The 19,274-nt window shown below is 37.1% G+C and overlaps 1 protein-coding gene across 1 annotated transcript in view; it reads right to left on the bottom strand.

Annotated features, from left to right (window-relative positions):
- Positions 1-15,909, bottom strand: part of SLC30A8 (solute carrier family 30 member 8) — a 46,570-nt gene extending 30,661 nt beyond the window's left edge. Inside the window, exons 1-2 of the mRNA XM_030304158.2 lie at positions 15,616-15,909; positions 3,007-3,206 (exon numbers count right to left, since the gene is read on the bottom strand). Coding sequence (XP_030160018.1) covers positions 3,007-3,206; positions 15,616-15,686 — 271 coding nt within the window. The 5' untranslated portion in view covers positions 15,687-15,909. The remainder of the gene's footprint in view (positions 1-3,006; positions 3,207-15,615) is intronic.
- Positions 15,910-19,274: the final 3,365 nt, after the last annotated feature.

Genomic DNA, 19,274 nt, shown 5'->3' on the forward strand with positions numbered 1-19,274 from the left:
AAAGGAAGAGATAGTTACAATGTTACAAAAATGGTTTCCATTTTCTTATAAAAAGTCTCATTAAAACTAAACTTTTCATTTTCATATGTGTAACTCTAATTCAAAAACTTAGAAAAATAGCCCCATAACAGAAAACTATAGTTAAATTTCAATTATCAATAAAGATTAAAAAAATCCTAAAGATAATATGAGTGGCCCAGATTGAGCAATGCGTTGAAAGAATGGTCCACCGCAGTCCATTTGAGTGGCACTGTAATGAGAGCCTATGAACATGAGCCCCAGAATTCAGGCTGCCTGCCCACTTATTTACAAGCTGTGGTACTCCAGTAGAGATCTTTACTCTCTGTGTTTCAGGTTCCTCATCTACATAGTGCAAATAATAATAGACCTACCTCTCAGGGATTTCAACAGGATTAAGTAAAGTAACACGATGGAAAGCATTCATCACAGTTTCTGGCACATAGTAAGCATTAAATAAATATTAGTTATTATCATCGTAATGCCAGAAATGCAGAGATTGTACTATATTAGGAAATCTCTGAATATAACACACACCAGCAATGTGTCAAAAAATTTTTTAACAGAATATGTTTAAAAGAAAAGGTACTTGACAAAAGTCAACAAGCATCCTTGATTATTTGTTTATCGTTTAAAAACTAAGGGGAAAAAAACCCACTTCATTAACATAGTGAAAATACTTAAGCTCTCAGGAAGCATTTCACTTACCAGTTAACTAGTTGAACATAAGATTTGATTTAGCATAAGATATTATTTAACATGGTAAAAATATGAAACGTATTTTTATTATTGAAAAAAAGAGAAATATAATAAAACAAACACATGTAAATAACCTTAGCAAGAAATAGGCTGTCCCTGTACTATAACAAACAAATAAGCAAACTAACTAAAATTGCAAGATATTGATGAGAGACATAGAGTATTTGGGTAAATGGAGAAACGCCATGTTCCTAGAAGAGAAAACTGAGTATCTTTAAAAGATCTTTGTTTCCAAATCAACTTACATACCAGTAAAATCATAATTTGATTTTGGAGGGAACAGAATACAATGGTTCTTGTGTTCAATTAGAATAATAAACAGAAATAAGTAGCCTTTTCCTTTTTTCTATTAAACAAGGAATAATAAGGAAAGAACAGATATTATAACATATAAATGTATGTTAATTAAATATTTTACTACTAACAGAGAATAGCAATACAGATTGATGAAACCCACCTTAGAACCAAACCCTATTCTTTATAAAATATTGATAAGTGATGAAAAAAACATCAAAAAATCAATGGAAGGAGTGATTAATTATTCTATAAATAATGCTGAAAACTTTGTTAACTATTTAGAAAAAGAATCTTTAGTCCTTAGAGAATATTTAATCTCACAAAATAATTTGAAATTACATGCAAAAAATTGAACAACAAAATGGTATTTGTCTTCTCAGTAGGCAGGAACCAAAGCACTAAAGTAGTGAGAGCAATAAAAGAAATCAGCTCAAAGTGGAATGTTTCATACAATTACATATATAAAACATTAAAACTTACCCACATCAAACCAAAAACTAAAAAGTAAACAAAAAACTAGAAAAGTACTTATAACAAGTATAAAAATTTCAATATCCTAACAGTATAAAGAGCTCTCAGAGATCAGAACAGAACATTATAAATTATCTAAAAAACAAATGATCAGGAGACATTAAGAGGCAAGCAGGAAATGCATCAACAAAGTGAAATACAGATTACTAATAAGCTTGCAAAAAATATTCTAACAGTAACAAAGAAATGAATATTAAAATAAAGCATATTCACCTATACATGAATAAAGATTTTTAAAAGATTAAAATATGGGGAACCAGGGTGGCTCAGTCAGTTAAGCATCCAACCCCATTTTGGCTCAGGTCATGATCTCACGGTTCACAGGATTGAGCCCCATGTCAGGCTCCACGCTGACAGCACAGAGCCTGCTTGGGGTTCTCTCTCTCTTTCTGTATGCCCCAACCCTGCTACTGCATGTTCTCTCCCCCCCCCCAAAAAAATAAATAAACTTTAAAAAATAAATAAATAAAAGCTTAAGGGGCACCTGGGTGGCTCAGTCGGTGAAGCATCAGACTCTTGGTTTCAGCTCAGGTCATGACCTCACAGTTTGTGAGTTCGATCCCTACGTTGGGCTTCACATTTGCAGTGTGGAGCCTGCTTGGGACTCTCATATTCTCTCTCTCTCTCTCTCTCTCTCTCTCTCTTTCTCTCTCCCTCTCTCCTTCTCTCTACTCCTCCTCAGCTTGTGCGCTCTCTCTCTCTCTCAAAGTAAATAAATAAGCTTAAAAAAATAAATAACAGATTAAAATAAGTTTTGATAAAGATTTGGACAATAATGCTCATGTACAGCAGGCAGACATATGAATTGTTTTAAGCTTTCTGGGTAGCAGTTTGGCAGTATGAATCAAGAAGTAATAAAAATATTTATATCCTTCAATCAATTTTTCCACTTTTAGGAATCTCTTTCAAGGGATTAACCAGAGAGGCAGGCAGAGTTTTATTCACGAGTTTTCATTGCAGCATTGTTCATAGCAGGGGGAAAAAAAAAACTCCTTAAATTTCTAACAATAGAGACATGGTTATGTAAATTACAGTGGAGCATATTATAGAATATTGTTCAGGCATAAAAATGTTTTTGAAGGATATTTGATGGCATGGTCAAAAGCATTCAGTATGCCCTCAGTTATATTTTAAAAACCGAGTTATGAATAGAAAAATATATTGTATAAAAATACTCCACAATGTTATTAGAGGTTAGTACTCAAATGTGGGATGGTAATGAATTTTATTTTGTTTCTTAATATTTTCCAACTTATCTACAATGAGCATATTGTTACTCCATACTTACAGAAAATATGAAATCTTTCTTTAAAAGAAGAACTTATGTAACCCTCCTGCAATGATGTGGGGTTTTGTCTGTTTGCTAGTTTAATCAGAGAAGTCTTTTTGAATAATACTCACCCACGGCCTCTGCAATCATGAAAACGAAGCATATTCCTGAAGCAGCGCAGAGTTTCCACTTGGCATAGACTTGCTCGTTTGCTCTGTTCTCTGTGGCCTTGGAGTTGCTGTGGCAGTGATAGATGGCTCCTGAGTCCAGCTCCTCTGGCTTCTCTCCAGGACATTGATTTTTATTCAAGGATTTCTGCTGGAGTTCCACGCTATGGATGAGTTTGACAGAAGCAAGAAGTGAACACGGGTGCAAACAAATACCTCACTGACAGCCCTACCCATTCTCAGAACTGATAGAAGGACATTTGCTAACTAGATAGGAAGTTACAGTTCACAGCTCCTTCTATAAGAAATATCAAGTGTAAGGAACAGGCAAGAAATTTCCTTCTGAAGTCTCAACTACTAAAGGTTTTGCTTTTTTATTCAGCCAAGCTATACCAGCAGTGATTAAGAGATGTTAAAGGAACAGGAGAAAGGAAGCAGATACATTTTGATGCATTTCCTTACAAATTACTCCACTTTGAAAGGATTTTGGACCCTGTGTTGCAAATTTTAAAAAGCAGGGGTGAAGAGCAATGTTAGATATGTGCGTATGAGCCAGTCTGAAGATTCAAATACTATCACATGCCCAAACTCTTCCTTTCTTCTCCACACCAACACTGTTAATAGATCATAGCACTTTCTCCTGTTGAGCCCCTGTTGACCCCCAGAATCCTTCTTAACACAGCTTTGCACACGCTCTCTACCAATCTATCAAAGCTGTATTGTGAGTTGAACCTACTTACACTTCCTAAAGCAGGCAGTATATATCAGTTCTTCTCAAGTATAAAGCATTATTTACAGGCTGGAATAGAATTCTAGAATTTCATAGATGGAAAGATTATAGGTACCATTTAGTCAATCCCATAGTTTCTTTTTATATATATATATAATTTATTGTCAAACTGGCTAACATACAGTGTGTAAAGTGGACTCTTGCTTTTTGGGGTAGATTCCCGTGGCTCATCGCTTGCACCCAGGGCAACAAGCACCCTCCTCAGGCCCATCACCCATTTTCCCCTCTCCCCCACACCCCATCCACCCTCAGTTTCTTCTCTATATTTAAGAATCTCCTATGGTTTTTCTCCCTCCCTCTCTGTAACCATTTTTTCCCCTTTCCCTTCCCCATGGTCTTCTGTTAAGTTTTTCAAGATCCACATATGAGTGAAAACATATGATATCTGTCCTTCTCTGACTGACTTATTTCACTCAGCACCTTCCAGTTCCATCCACGTTGCTGCAAATGGCAGGATTTCAGTCTTTCTCATTGCCAAGTAGTATTCCCTTGTGTATATAAACCACATCTTCTTTATCCAGTCATCAGTTGATGGACATTTGAGCTCTTTTCATAATTTGGCTATTGTTGAAAATGCTGCTATAAACATTGGGGTACACATGCCCCTATGCATCAGCACTCCTGTATCCCTGGTGTAAATTCCTAGCAGTGCTATTGCTGGGTCATAGGGTAGATCTATTTTTTTATTTTTTGAGGAACCTCCACACTGTTTTCCAGAGTGGCTGCACCAGTTTGCATTCCCACCAACAGTGCAAGAGGGTTCCCATTTCTCCACATCCTCACCAGCATCTGAAGTTTCCTGAGTTGTTCATTTTAGCCACTCTGACTGGTGTGAGGTGATATCTCAGTGTGGTTTTTGATTTGTAGTTTGTTAGCTGAAGTAATTAAGGTTCAGAGAGGTTAAGTAATTGCCCGAGGCCAAATAGACAGCAAACAGCAGAACTGGGATTCTGATGATGTTAATAGCATTCAGGATTTTGAACAGTTCCAAATAATCTCCTTTTTTAGAATAGGAACCATTTGGCAATAGGCACATAGAATATTTATATCTATAAGTCTTTGCCTTTGTAATGTGATACATACCCTTAGAATAATAATAATAAAAAAAATGTCATGTAGCAGTGTGGGTCACCAATGGCCATCAACTCAGAGGAGCATGAGAACTAAAAAGGAAGCATGATAGAAGTTTCCCTTCCTTTGTGCAGAGAAGGCAACATGACCAAGACAAGGTCACCAATTGTTCTGGCACTGTTCATATGACCATATGATTTGCTGAAGCCATAGGAAGCTTTGCTTTATCTTATACTTTTCATGAATCTTGTGGTCAGAGAAAACCAGGTGGTGACCAGGAGAAAGAACTTATTCTGGAGCAGTGCAGAAGGCAGACCAAGGCAGGAATCCCACTAAGGGTGCAGCCTCTGGGCAATGCCACAAGAAGAAAAGTACAAGAAATCTGGCCAATTTTACTTTTAAACCCTGCTTTGTTGCCCCAGACTCTGAGATTAACCAATATGGATTCACTCTGAGCTGAGATTGCTCTTCAAGGTACTAAGCAGGGGATCCAAAGGTAGGCTTCAGAGGGTCCATTGAAATTGGATGCAGTGTGTTCATATGTGTGTCTGTGTGTGTTTTATGGTGGGGGGGGGATGCAGGATCCCACAGTCTTCTCTGGGCTCCTAAAAGGGTCCATAATCCTCCCCAAACTTGAAATCCAAAATTAAAATACATTTCTCATCACCTCATTAGAGCCAAATGGCCTGGGTACCTATAGATGCAGAATAGGCTCTTGATATAAAAAATGATGTGAATCCTAAGAATTTTAAGAAGGTTCTACAAAGCAAATGCTATGATGCATCAAAAAACGAATTGTGAATAAATTACCATAGATTCCCACAAATTCAAAGATGGTTGAAGCTCAGAAGGGTAGGAATAGTAGACCCGAGCAAAGATATTTACTGTAGTATCAAAGAAAAAAAAGGGGGGAGAAAAACAGGAGAAATAGGGAAATATTCCAAATTTTTCTTGTAATAGCCTACAAATTTGAGTTTATTTCTTAAAATATGAATTAGAAAATGGAGCTTTGTTTTGTAATCTTGGGGAAGTCTCTCTTTTTCTTTTGTATTTCATTTTTGCTTGATGATAGACATTAAACTCCTTTATTCTATGTCTCTAAAAATAGAGCTGGTAATACTTTTCACCCTCTTATTTCATATGTTGACCATATAAAATCAATCCCATTTTATACTTTCACATCACTTCTCCCAAGAACCTCCAGTCACTATGACTGTTAGAACAGGAGATGAAAGCTTGGGTCCCACCATGCATTTCCCACACTTCATGTATTCATTCATTCATTCATTCATTCATTCAACAGATATGTGCTGCATGCCTGCAACATGCCTCCACTATCAGAGGTGCTAATGACACCATAGTCTTTGAGACTAAGCTCCTGACCTAAAAAGCTTGTATCCTAGCAGAGGGACACAAACTGTAAGCCAGCAGATAGTTTCAGAGGCTGTGTGGTATGATGGGCAGTGACTGGATGAGGGAAGGTGGGGCTACTTTAAACAGAGTGGTAATGGGGGTGCACTTCTGTAGAGATACTGCCATGGTGAGTTCAAGGGTAACTGGGAGTAGACCTACATGCAAGAGAAACATCAAGTGGAGGGTGTTGCTGGGGCAAGGGCACAAAGGCAAGAAAGAGATTGTCTTGTTCAAAAGCTTGGCTTGATGGAAAGGGAACTACATATGTGGCCACTGTGGTGTGAAGAAAGAGTAACATTGGATGATGTCAGAGAAGTAGGCAGATGTTAGCTCATGCACAACACTGAGCCATTAAAAAAGGATTCACTTGGGCACCTGGGTGGCTCAGTCAGTTAAGCGCCAGACTTCATCTCAGGTCATGATCTCACGGTTAGTGGGTTTGAGCCCTGCGTCGGGCTCTGTGCTGACAGCTCAGAGCCAAGAGCCTGCTTTGGTTTCTGTGTCTCCCTCTCTCTGACCCTTCCCCGCTCACGCTCTCTGTCTCTCCTCTCTCTCTCTCTCTCTGAAAAATAAACATTAAAAAATAATAAAAAAGGATTTACTTTTCTTCAAATTCTACAGGAAGGAAGTTGGCAAGTTTTGAGCAGGGAAGTAACATTAGGTGGTTCACATTTCTAAAATGATCACTTTGGGTGATGCTTGGAAGGTTTGAGTATAAAGGGGCAAAACATGGAGACCACGTTTGGCTGAAGCAGAGAGGCTGATGATTTGGACCAGTGCGGTGACAAAGTAAATGGGAAGAAGTAGCCATATTTGAGTGCTATTTGGGACGTAGGATCCACAGGACATACTAATCAATAGCATCAGTTAAGGGGGAATGAGGAAGGGGAGGGACCGGAGGATGGCTCATGGATTTCTGGTTACAGCAGCTAGGATAAGGGCATATCAGTTTCAGAGATGGGCTGAGTGACTGGCAGCACAGCGAGGGGGCTGCGAATTTGGGCTCTGACATCCCATTGCTAAGTCACCTCCCAGCTTTACCACTCACTAATCATATGACTGTAAGAAAATGACTTAACCTCTCTGTGCCTCAATTTCCTGACTGCAAAATGGTGATAATGATAACACCTCTCTCACAGGGCAGCTGTGATATTTTAGTTAATTCATATAAATATTTCAAAGTGTGTTTGGAACAAGGTAAATGCACCAAAAAATGTGAATTTATAAGTTAGTCTACCATTTTCACAAACTACATTACATTATTATAATTGTTCTTGAGAAAGAATAAAGCAAGTTTTACTGTGAAATAACTTTTAGGCTAAGCATTTTTATAACAAAGCTTGAATAAACAAAAAGCAGGCTTTTCTTTTGTTGCCCCTTTGTCCACATCTATCATTCTAGATTCTACTCCAATGACAATAAATCATACAAATCATCAGTTTTGTATTAATTGACCCCGGGGCTTTGTTCTCTAATCCTAAGGAGAGGATAAATGTCAAAGAAGGAGAAAACAGTCATAAATCCCTTAACTGTTCCTGGCCCATTTCCCCTTATCAACCACTGTGCTCTGTCTGCACTAGAAAGAGTCCTAAGTATTCAGCTCCTGGGACCTTGTCTTGAACACAGTAAATATCAGTACATATTTGCTGAGATTATACTTGATTCGATGTTTATGAAATATATGAGTGATGTGAAGAAGTGTTTTGAGGGGAGAGCTAGAGGGAGTGGAGAATAGAAATGTTTGCAGCATCAGATGTAATTTCTTATCCCAGAACAGGAATTCAGTTTACCCTCTCCTTTTTGAAACAGCTTTATTAAGGTATAATTCATATACCACACATATGACCCACTTATGTATACAACTTAATGGGTTTTAGCATATTTGCAGAGTTGTGCGACCATCACCATAATCTAAGTTAGAACATTTCCATCATCCCAAAAAGAAACTTTGTACCCGTTAGCAATATTTCCCCAATGTCCCAATCTCCTTACATACAACCTTACCCTAGGCAAGCACTAATTTGCTTTCTGCCTCCATAAATTTTCCCATTCTGGACATTTCATATAAATGGAATCATACAGCATGTGGTTTTTATGAATGACTTCTTTCACTTAGCATAATGTTTTCAAGGTTTATCCATGTTTTAGAAAGTATTAATACATCAGTACTTTATTGCTTTTTATTTTCAAATAACACACCATTGCATGGATATACAACATTTTCTTTAATCATTTGATGGGTATTTAGGTGGTTTTGATTTGGGGTTTTTACTTTATTCATAATAATGAATAATGCTGCTATGAAAATTTGTATACAAGCTTTTTTGGAAGTATGTTTTCATTTTTATTGAAAAAATACCTAGCAGTAGAATTCCTGGGTCATAAGGAAACTCTATATTTAACATTTTGTAGAAATTGCCAGAATGTTTTTCAAAACACTATGCTATTATACATTCCTACATTTAATACTTGAGAGCTATCATTTCTCTGTATCCTCACCAACACTTGTTTTTGGTTTTTTGATTATAGCCATCCTAGTGGGTATGAAGTACTATCTCATTGTGGTCTTGACATGCATTTCCCCTGATGGCTAATGATGTTAAACATCTTTCATGTGTTTATTACACATTTGTATATTTTCTTGGAGAAGTGTCTATCCAAAGCCTATTTTTAAATTGGCCAATTTATCTTTTTATTATTGAGTTGTAATTGTCCTTTATATATTCTGATATATTTAATTTGCAAATATTTCCTCTCAATTTGTGGCTTGTATTTTCATTTTCTTCGTTGTATTGTTTTCAGAACAAAAGATTTTAATTTTGATGCTCTGTAATTTATCTATTTTTTTTTTATCACTTATGCTTTTGGTGCCATATTAAGAAACCATAGCCTAACCCAAGGTCATAAGGTTTTATGCCTGTGTTTTCTTTTAAGAGTTTTATAGTTTTAGCTCTTACATTTAGCTGTCATTTGTTGTAGCTTTGTATTAACTTTTCAAATCAGGAAATGATTTCAAATATTTTTTTTCAAGTGTGTTTCACTTTTTCTAGGCCCCTTTTATTTCTATATGAATTGTGGGATTATCTTGTCAATTTCTTCAAAAGGCAGATGAGATTTTAGTACTGATTGCACTGAACCTCTACATTACATTGGAGAATATTGCCATCTTAAAATTGTCTTTCAATACACAAACATGGGATATCTTTGCATTGATCTAAATAAAGATCTAAATCTTCTTTAATTTCAGTGTTTTGTTATTTTCAGTGTACAAGTTTTGTACTTTGTTAAATTTATTCCTAAGTATTTTATTCTTTTTCATGCTATTATAAACTGAATTGTTGTCTTAATTGTATTTTCAGATTAGTCATTGCTACCATATAAAAATACAGTTTATTATTTGGATATTATCTTGCTACCTGAAGCCTTACTGAACCTGTTCATTAGCTCTAAAGATTTTTAGTGGATCCCTTAGAATTTTTATATACTAGTTGATGTTATCTGCACGTGGTGTTAAGTTTTATGTCTTCCTTTCCAATCTGGATGGCTTTTATTTTCATTTTTATTTCTGTCTTGCCTGTTTGCCTTGGCTAGAACACTCAATAAATTGCTGAGTAGAAATGGTGACTGACAATGGGCATCCTTGTCTTGTTCCTGATATTAGGGGAAAGCTTTCAGGCCTTACCACTAAGTATAATGTTAGCTTCAGATTTTCCATAGATGCTTTTTATCAAGTTGAAGAAGTTACCTTCTATTCCTTGTTTGGTGAACACTGTAATGAAAGGCTGTTGAATTTTGTTGAATGCTTTTTCTGCATCTAATGAGATAATCATATGGTGGTTTTTGTCCTTTATTCTATTAATATGGTATATTACTTTGATTATATTTCAAATGTTAAATCAAGAATTCATTACTGGGATAAATCTGACTTTGCCATGGTTTATAATTTTTTTATATCTTGCTGTGTTCAGTTTGTTAGTAGTAGGAGCAGGGATTTTTGAATCTATATTTATAAGGTATATTGACCTGTAGTTTTATTTTCTTGTGATAGTTTTGTGTTTTGCTATTGGTGAAATATTGAAATATAAAATGAATTGGAAAATGCTCATTCTTTTTTATTTGTTGGAAGAATTTGTGAAGAATTGGTATTAATTCTACTTTTTATGTTGGTAAAAACCACCAGTGAAGACAGCTGGGTTTGGGATTTTCTTTGCATGAAATCTCCTTATTACTAATTCATTATTTTTATTTATTATAGATCCACACAGAGTTTCTATTTTCTCTTGAGTTAGTTTGGTAGTTTGTATCTTTGCATAAATTTTCCATTTCATCTAACATTATATACATTTTATATATGCAATTTATTATCAGTTAAGAGAAGAAAGAAAAGTAAATACACTATCTTTTATAATTACATTTACTGATGCTATTTGGTTTTTATGTGTTGATTCAAATTAATGTCTGGTGTCTTATTTTCAGCTTGAAAATTTTTCTTTACTATTTATTGAAATGTGAGTCTACAAGCAAAAAAACATCTGTTTTTGTTCACCTGGGAATGTCTTCATTTCACCTTCATTTTAGAAGATAGTTTTGCTAGATATAAGATGATTGGTTGACAGCCCTTTTTGTCATTTTCTTTTAGCCCTTTCTTTTAGCCCTTTAAATATGACATTCTACCACCTTCCAGCTCCTTTGTTTCTGCTAGAATTCAGCTGTGAATCTTACTGAGATGCTCTTGAACATGATGAATCTTTTTCTTCTCTCTTGCTGCTTTCAAGATTTTCTCTTTGTGTTTTCCTTTCAGCATTTTCACTGTGATATATCAGAGTAGATCCATTTTTCCTTAATTTTTCTTAGAATCTGTTGACCATTGTGGATGTGTGGATTAATATTGTCACCAAATTTTGGGAGATTCCAGCCACTATTTCTTCAAATATTTTTCTCCTCCTTTTTTTTTTCCCTCTCCTTCTGGTACTCCCATTATGCTTATGTTAGGGCACTTAATGATTTCCACATTTCCCTGAGGTTCTGTTACATTTCCTTCCTTATTTTTTCTCTGTGTTCTTTATATTGCATATCTATTGATCTATCCTCAAGTTCACCCATTCTTCTGCTAGCTCATATCTACTGCTGAGCCCCTTTAACAATTTTTTTATTCTACTTACTGTCCTTTTCTTTTTTTTTAATATGTAATTTATTGTCAAGTTAGCTAACAGTGTATATAGTGTGCTCTTGGCTTCGGGAGTAGATTCCCATGATTCATTGCCTACATACAACACCCAGTGCACATCCCAACAAGTGCCCCCTCAATGCCCATCACCCATTTTCCCCTCTCTCCCACCCCTCCATCAATCTTCAGTTTGTTCTCTGTATTTAAGAGTCTCTTATGGTTTGCCTCCCTCTGTTTGAAATTAGTTTTTCACCTTCCCTTCCCCTATGGTCTTCTGTTAGGTTTCTCAATGAGTAAAAATATATGGTATCTGTCTGTCTCTGACTGACTTATTCTATTTAACATAATGCCCTCCAGTTCCATCCACATTGTTTCATATGGCAAGATTTTATTCTTTCTCATTGCCGAGTAGTATTCTATTGTACTCACACACCACATCTTTATCCATTCACCAGTTGATGGACATTTGGTCTCTTTCCATAATTTGGCTATTGTTGGTAATGCTGTCTTTTCAACTTCAGAATTTCCATTTATTCTTTTTCTTTTTTATGATTTCTGTCTCTTTATTGACATTCTCTCCTTGATGAACCATTGCATCATACCTCTCTTTAATTCTTTAAACATGATTTCATTTAGTTCTTTAATCATATTTATAATGACTGCTCTGAAATCTTTGAATTCTAAGTTCCATTTCTGGGCCCTTTCAAAGGAAGTTTCTATTACCTGCTCTTTTATGGATTATTCTTCACTGTTTCTTTGCATGTCTTAAAATATTTTGCCTAAAATTGGATGTTTTAGATAATACACTATAGCAGTTCTGGATATTGATCTCCTGTGGGCCTGTTGTTGCTGCTGTTTACTTGTTTGCTTTTTTATTTGTTTAGCAATGACTTGTCTACTTGAGTGGAATCTATTTCCTCTGACATCCCCTACATGTACAGCTTCTGTTATCATTTGCAAAAGGGTGCAGCCTTGGGGATGCACACAGTCATCTTTACCTCCTACCCCCACCCCAGCCCAGGGATGCTGATCTTTTTTAATCATGTTTGCTGTGATTCTCTCTCTCCATGGTCTCATTGTTAAGCTTCTGGATGCTCTGTTTAAATGGGTATCATATCTAACAGTTGACCTATGTAATCATTTATTGATTAGTGTTTTCAACAATGCCCTGAGGCATAAATCTCTCCACAATCCCATCCAATTAAAGCTGGACCATTTGTTAGTCTGCTTAAGCTGCTATAACAAAATAACACAGACTGGGTAGCTTAAACAATGGAAATTTATTTTCTCATGGTCTGAAAGTCCATGATTAAAGTGCTGGAAAATTCAGTTTCTGGCAAAAGCTCTCTTCCTAGTCTATAGATAGCTGCCTTGCTACATCCTCACGTGGTGGAGAGAGAGAGAGAGAGATCTCTGGTGTCTCTTCCTCTTTTATGAGGGCAGCAGTTCTACCATATCAGGGCTCTATCCTAATGACTTCATTTAACCTTAATCACCTTTTAAAAGTGCTGTCTCCAGGAAAGTCACATGGGAGTTCAGGCTTCAACATATGAATTTGGGGGATGGGGGAGATACAAATATCCAGTCCACAGCAGGCTCCTTTACAGGGAGGGGATATTTAAGGCCATAGGAAGGAGAATGAAGACTAACCAAAAGCTGACACAAAGCTCCCAGACATGTGAGCAAAGCCATCTTGTATCTTTTGGCACAGTCCAGACACCAGCAGAATGCACCCTCATGAGCAAACCTCACTGACCTCATATGGGGCCTTGAGGAAATCCTGACCCACAGAACTACGAATAATAAAATGATTGTTGAGGAAATCAAAGTCTATGTGACCTCAGGAGGAAATAGATTAAGGATTCAGGAGGGCACAAGATGAAAGTGTGTGTGCAGGAGATATGGAGGAGGTAGCAGACACTGAATTCACAAACAGGAGGCATGGATCCAGACCCTAACTCTGTCATAATTAGATATCTGACCTTAAGAAAGGCAATTTTTCTCTTTGGCATTCAGGTTCCTAACTGATAAATCAGGAATCAGGATAAATCATCTCTCCCAGGTTTAACTGTTTTTATATGAAAACAAAATTAAAATGAGTTTGACAGTTTTTATCATCACCATATCCTGAAAATCATACCCATTTAGGAAGTGAAAGAGACCCTGTAACTATAAATGATTGGCTTTATTTGTGTAACAGAGTGTTAATGGTCTATTTTAATGAGAAGGGAAATAGTGTTATTTTAATAACATAGAGATGCTTTATTAATAGTGTCCATAGTGTTAACAATTGGTTGCCTAAAATTTCTGCCTGAGCGCCTGGTTGGCTCAGTCGGTTGAGCGTCCAACTTTGGTCAGGTCATGATCTCACAGTTCATGAGTTCAAGCCCTGCAATGGGCTCTGTGCTGACAGCTCGGAGCCTGGGGCCTGCTTCGGATTCTGTGTCTCCCTCTCTTTCTGCCCCTTCCCCGCTCATGCTCTGTCTCTCTCTGTCTCTCAAAAATGAGTAAAGTTAAAAAAAAATTAATTTCTGCCAGACCTAAAATGAGGTTTGGTTATTTATGGTCTTAATAAGTCACATCTAATATTATTTTTCTAAGAAAAATAATTTTTATAATGTGAGATAATAGATGTGCTAGAATCTATCATATATTTTTAAACCAAAATTATAAATGTCCTATAAAAAGTCCCTTTACTGTTGTTCAAACATTTGATGCTCTCAAACACAATGTTATTACTCTTTAGAATATTAATTTGGTTCCACAAAACAAACAAAAACATTATACATATTATTAGTGGGTGTGTATTCTCTTAAGCTCTGCTCCTAACATGAATTCATTTCAGATTTCCATTCATTCATCCATATGTACTAAGCATGTTTCTCTTTGCTCTTCATTCAGGTTGAACTCCCCAAACACACCAAACTCTTATTCTTATATGTCTCTGTTTTTTTCCAGGCAATTATCTCAGTCTGGAAAATGTCCCCTAACCTTATTCTCTCTCTCTCTCTCTCTCTCTCTCTCTCTCTGTCTCTCTCTCTCTCTTTTGTGTTTGTGTGTGTTTCAAATTTTTATTTAAATTCTAGCTGGTTAGCAAATACTATAATACTGGTCTTAGGAGTAGAATTTAGTGATTCATCACATACATATACACCCAATGCTCATCACAAGTGCCTTTCTTAATACCCATCACCCATTTAGCCCATCCCCCACCCACCTCCCCTCCAGTAACCCTCAGTTTGTTCTCTATAGTTAAAAGTTTCTTATGGTTTGCCTCCCTCTCTCTAACCCTATTTTCTCTGTGGAGTTTTCCTAACCTTACTCTCTAACTCCTTTTCATTTTTCAGTTCTTACTCTAGCACTTCTGAAAAGCTTTCTCTGACCCTTAAAGTCTAGCTAATACCTTTTCTTTGAGATATTCTCATTAAACACCACCAGAATGACACTTGCATGATGTTTTGTAATTGCCTATTCCCTATATAGGTTCCACATTAGACTCAAAATTTCAAGAGGACAGAGATCTGAGAGTAGGAATATCTTCTTCCTGTTATATATCCAGGTGTAGTTAATCAATAGTAGTTAAATAAGGGGAAAATGAATGAATATATTGCATGTAGTAATGTGGAGATATTAAATGGAACTAGAACTATATATCACATTAAATTCAGCTATATTTATTATAGTTGTATATATTTGATTATCTTATTTTGTGATTAAGAAAATAGCAATTAATTTAAAGATCAGTATAATCACAATTCAGTCACATAGTTTAAAAGCCTTAATTTTTTTCTAAATGCAATTTAGTAAGATTTACCTAGGACTTTAAAAACGGAATAACTTGAAGAAAAGAAAGGTAAACACATTGGATCGTATATATGCCTATTTTCTGGAAGATAAACTACAGATGAAAATATATTAATAAAATGTATCCTTTGTGCACTTAGGATATTTAAGGAATTAAATCCTGAATTCTTCAGGATTTGAATTATACAAGTCAGTCAAAAGTTTACCAAATTTTACAAAATGCCTCTGAGTTGCACAGCAAAAGTTCTCAATTTTGAAGCAGTAGGACCCAAGGGTTTACTGATTAGTCAAGACAGAAAATTGTGAAGCAGAAACAGATGTCTGTTACCTGTCTAGGGTGAAGGCATACATCTTAGTGGCTTTGTCATTCACAAGATAAGTTCTTTCAAGAAACTCCATGGTGGTCAGGATGAGAGCTTCTGCTCCTCGCTGTTGTTGAGGCTGCTCTTGTTTACCTCGCTGTCCAGTTTGGGGAGCAAAGCAGCATTACAACCCTTCACGTACTTTCCAGAGAAAAAATAAAAAGGCTTCCGGGATTTAGAATAACAAGCCTCCTACATCAATGTTCTTGGTAGGTCTGCTAAAATTACGGCCTCCTTGGACTGTCAGCTGGTCTCATTCTCTCTCCCCCAGAAACTCCTTTCCTACGGAGACCAGCAGGTAGAATCAGGTGAAGTGTGTGTGTGTGTGTGTGTGTGTGTGTGTGTGTGTGTGCCCATGCTTCCCATGCTATCTGATTCCATCGTGCTTCCTCAGAGGTAGAAGAGCTCAAAGGTTTCCTGCTAATTGCTGATGTGGGGGTTTGGTCTTTAGAACACACCTGGGTGAACCGCAAACACCTTTCTGTATACTAGTCTCATGTTTCCCCTTTTTTTCCTTTCCTTTTTTTGAGGGGGCCCTCTCTCTCTCAACCTAAAAGCATTTCTCCTGAGATTTAGTTCTAAGATGACCTCTCAGCAGCCATCAGGATTTACTTCTCCTCTCCTAGGACCATTTTGGGATTTTACGACTGAAGGGAGGACATGGGTCATTAGTTACCGAAGTCTGTAATCTGAAACGGTTCCTGGTGCAGCAGCTTTGAAGCCCTTTTGACAGGCAGGTAAAGGGCAGACTCAGCTTCTAAATACATAACAGCCCTCAATCATACCTACAAGAACTGGAATGATCCGTATTCTCCCTGGCCGGGGTATCCTCTGCTAAGGATAAAAGACTCACTCAAGGAAACTCTATCAGGCAAACAAATGACAACTCAGGAATGGCATCTTCTGAGTTAATCCCAAGAGAACTTCAACCCCCAAACTCCTAGGAATTCACATTTTATTTCATTATACAGCACTTTCCTTTCCAAGTAAGAGAAGTGACTGTAGCCCAAGGGCAATAGCCCTTTGTGGTAGCATTTGTGTGGAGGCCAAAGAACATCCTGGACCGGAACAGATGCACGTGAGGGGTGAGGGTGAGTGCAGACTGGAGAAGAGGGCATAAATCTCCAACCACTGAGTCCTCATTTCCTTCTCCTTCTGTCAACACTCACTTTCTAGTAAGAAAACTCAGAGTACGGTAGTCATGGAATAGCCCAGTTGCCCAGCATCTTGGGAATCTACCCACCATACCGAGCAGAAATCTGCCACAATGGCCTAATAAAATAAATATTGTCTCTGAAGACGAACATGGGATTCAATGGCAGTTGCAGTAGCAGGGAGGGAGAGTCATCTTTGGCTGACAGTGAGAGCATCAGGTCTCCTATCACATCTTCAGTGAAGCTGTACATCTTTAAGATTTCAAACAGTGTCATCCATAACATAAATTCTAAGGTCTTTTCATATGAATCCATTGCCTAACCAATCATTAACTTGGTTCTGACAGATGGAAACCAGATAAATGGCTGGAGGAAGACATTTTTCCTTGCAGGAGAAATTCTGGGTCTAGGGTCAGTAGAATAATCCAAAGTATTTCTTTTTCGTTTTTCCTTACTCTTTACTTTACAAAGTAATAGGTTATTCTGTGGATGCAAAGCCGGAAACCAGAAAATAATTACTAATCCATCTGTGCGACATGTTGCCACATTTTGCAGCTTGAGTCATTTGTGAGCTGTTGCTACCACATATGAGAGAAATAGAATTCAAGTGAATGAATGTCAAAAGTGAAGAAACTACTTAAAATTAGGCTGAGATTCATTAAGAATAAGTGCAAGGAAGAGAAAATAAGCAGTATTCAAATACAGGAAAGAGAATATTTAGCTATAAATATCAATGGGAAAAAATTAATCTGGAAGCCTGAGATTCTACACCGCAAGTTTTTGTCACTAACACATACATAGATGCACAGACATATTTGCACCTGGTCATGATTCTGTGAGCCCAGAGATGTATACTAGGTTATTCATGTGAGGCAAGAATAGGGCGAGGATATATGAGAAGGGTAGGGTAGTACTGATATGGGGTAGGGGTAAGGTGGAGATAAAAAAAGAGGGAATGGGGACCCAAGCAAAGAAGGACAAGAAAAAAAAATACCTTCTGTGATCTCTGCTATTTATTTATAAGTTGAAATATATAAAATTGTCATTTTTATAGACCCAATATAGGCTAAAATCAGCAATTTCATGATTTACTTAAATAGTGTGCACACATATACACACTTATAAAATGTATATGTGTACATGTGTGATACATTTAAAAACAAAAAATTAAATACGCATATTTTTAAAATATTAAGAAATTATTTTCATCGAATATTTGTGAATTTCCAAGTGCTACCCTTGAAAATAACTACTCCCTTGTAAACCAAAATTTCTGGTGTAAGTAGCATAAAAGCAGCAAAGAGTGGGTTACAGCAAATAAAACTTTTATTTTAAAAAAAAAAGTGGGGCGCCTGGGTGGCGCAGTCGGTTAAGCGTCCGACTTCAGCCAGGTCACGATCTCGCGGTCCGTGGGTTCGAGCCCCGCGTCGGGCTCTGGGCTGATGGCTCAGAGCCTGGAGCCTGTTTCCAATTCTGTGTCTCCCTCTCTCTCTGCCCCTCCCCCATTCATGCTGTGTCTCTCTCTGTCCCAAAAATAAATAAACGTTGAAAAAAAAAATTAAAAAAAAAAAAAGTAAGTTTTCACTGCTATAAATTTAGATGTAAATTATGACTAAGAATTGCTTGCATGTCACATTGTGTGAAATATTCACCTGTTGATAACTTTGTCATCTTATAAACTCATTTGAACTACACCATTATCTCTTCCCCCTCAGTATTCTGTCAGCACAATATTTATAAAGAATTTCCCGTCCTTTCTGACTAACCTTTGTCCCACTTGGCATGCACTGCCCACCAAGGACCAATGGCCCTAATCAGACTCACAAAAGTCACAAAATATGTATTTGGAAAGCAACATGGATCAAAAAAAAAAAATCCTTTCTCCTGTTGACAGTCTTGGTGTGCATGATGTTACTTTTCCCAGTTTCCTAGGCAACCAGCTTCCAAACCATCCTGAATTACAGGTTGTCCTCTCCGCCTACTCACCATCACAAGCTTGTAGCAACTGAAGGGGCAAAATGCAATTTATAGCAGTTACCTCTGGGAATAAATATTCTGTCAGCTACAAGAACATCACTGACATGACTAAAGAACTGGTTCAGCTCCCCAGTGCTAGCTGTTGTTGGCAACAATTTCTTAATAGGATTTTACAAATAGTAGCTAATACCTGTGCAAAAATAATCTACACATGTGTCTTACACATCATTTGATATTTTACCTGCAGAAAGGGTGTATTTATGTAAAACCACCATGATCATCCCTAGACACTAAAGTACTGAGTTCTCAGGGCGCCTGGGTGGCTCAGTCGATTGAGCGTCTGACCTCGGCTCAGGTCATGATCTCAAACAGTTCATGAGTTCAAGCCCCCTGTCAGGCTCTGTGCTGACAGCTCAGAGCCTGGAGCCTGCTTTGGATTCTGTGTCTCCCTCTCTCTCTGCCTCTCCCCTGCTAATTCTCTGTCTCTCTCTCTC

This window comes from Lynx canadensis, chromosome F2, assembly GCF_007474595.2.
Source record: "Lynx canadensis isolate LIC74 chromosome F2, mLynCan4.pri.v2, whole genome shotgun sequence".
Classification (NCBI taxonomy): Eukaryota; Metazoa; Chordata; class Mammalia; order Carnivora; family Felidae; genus Lynx; species Lynx canadensis.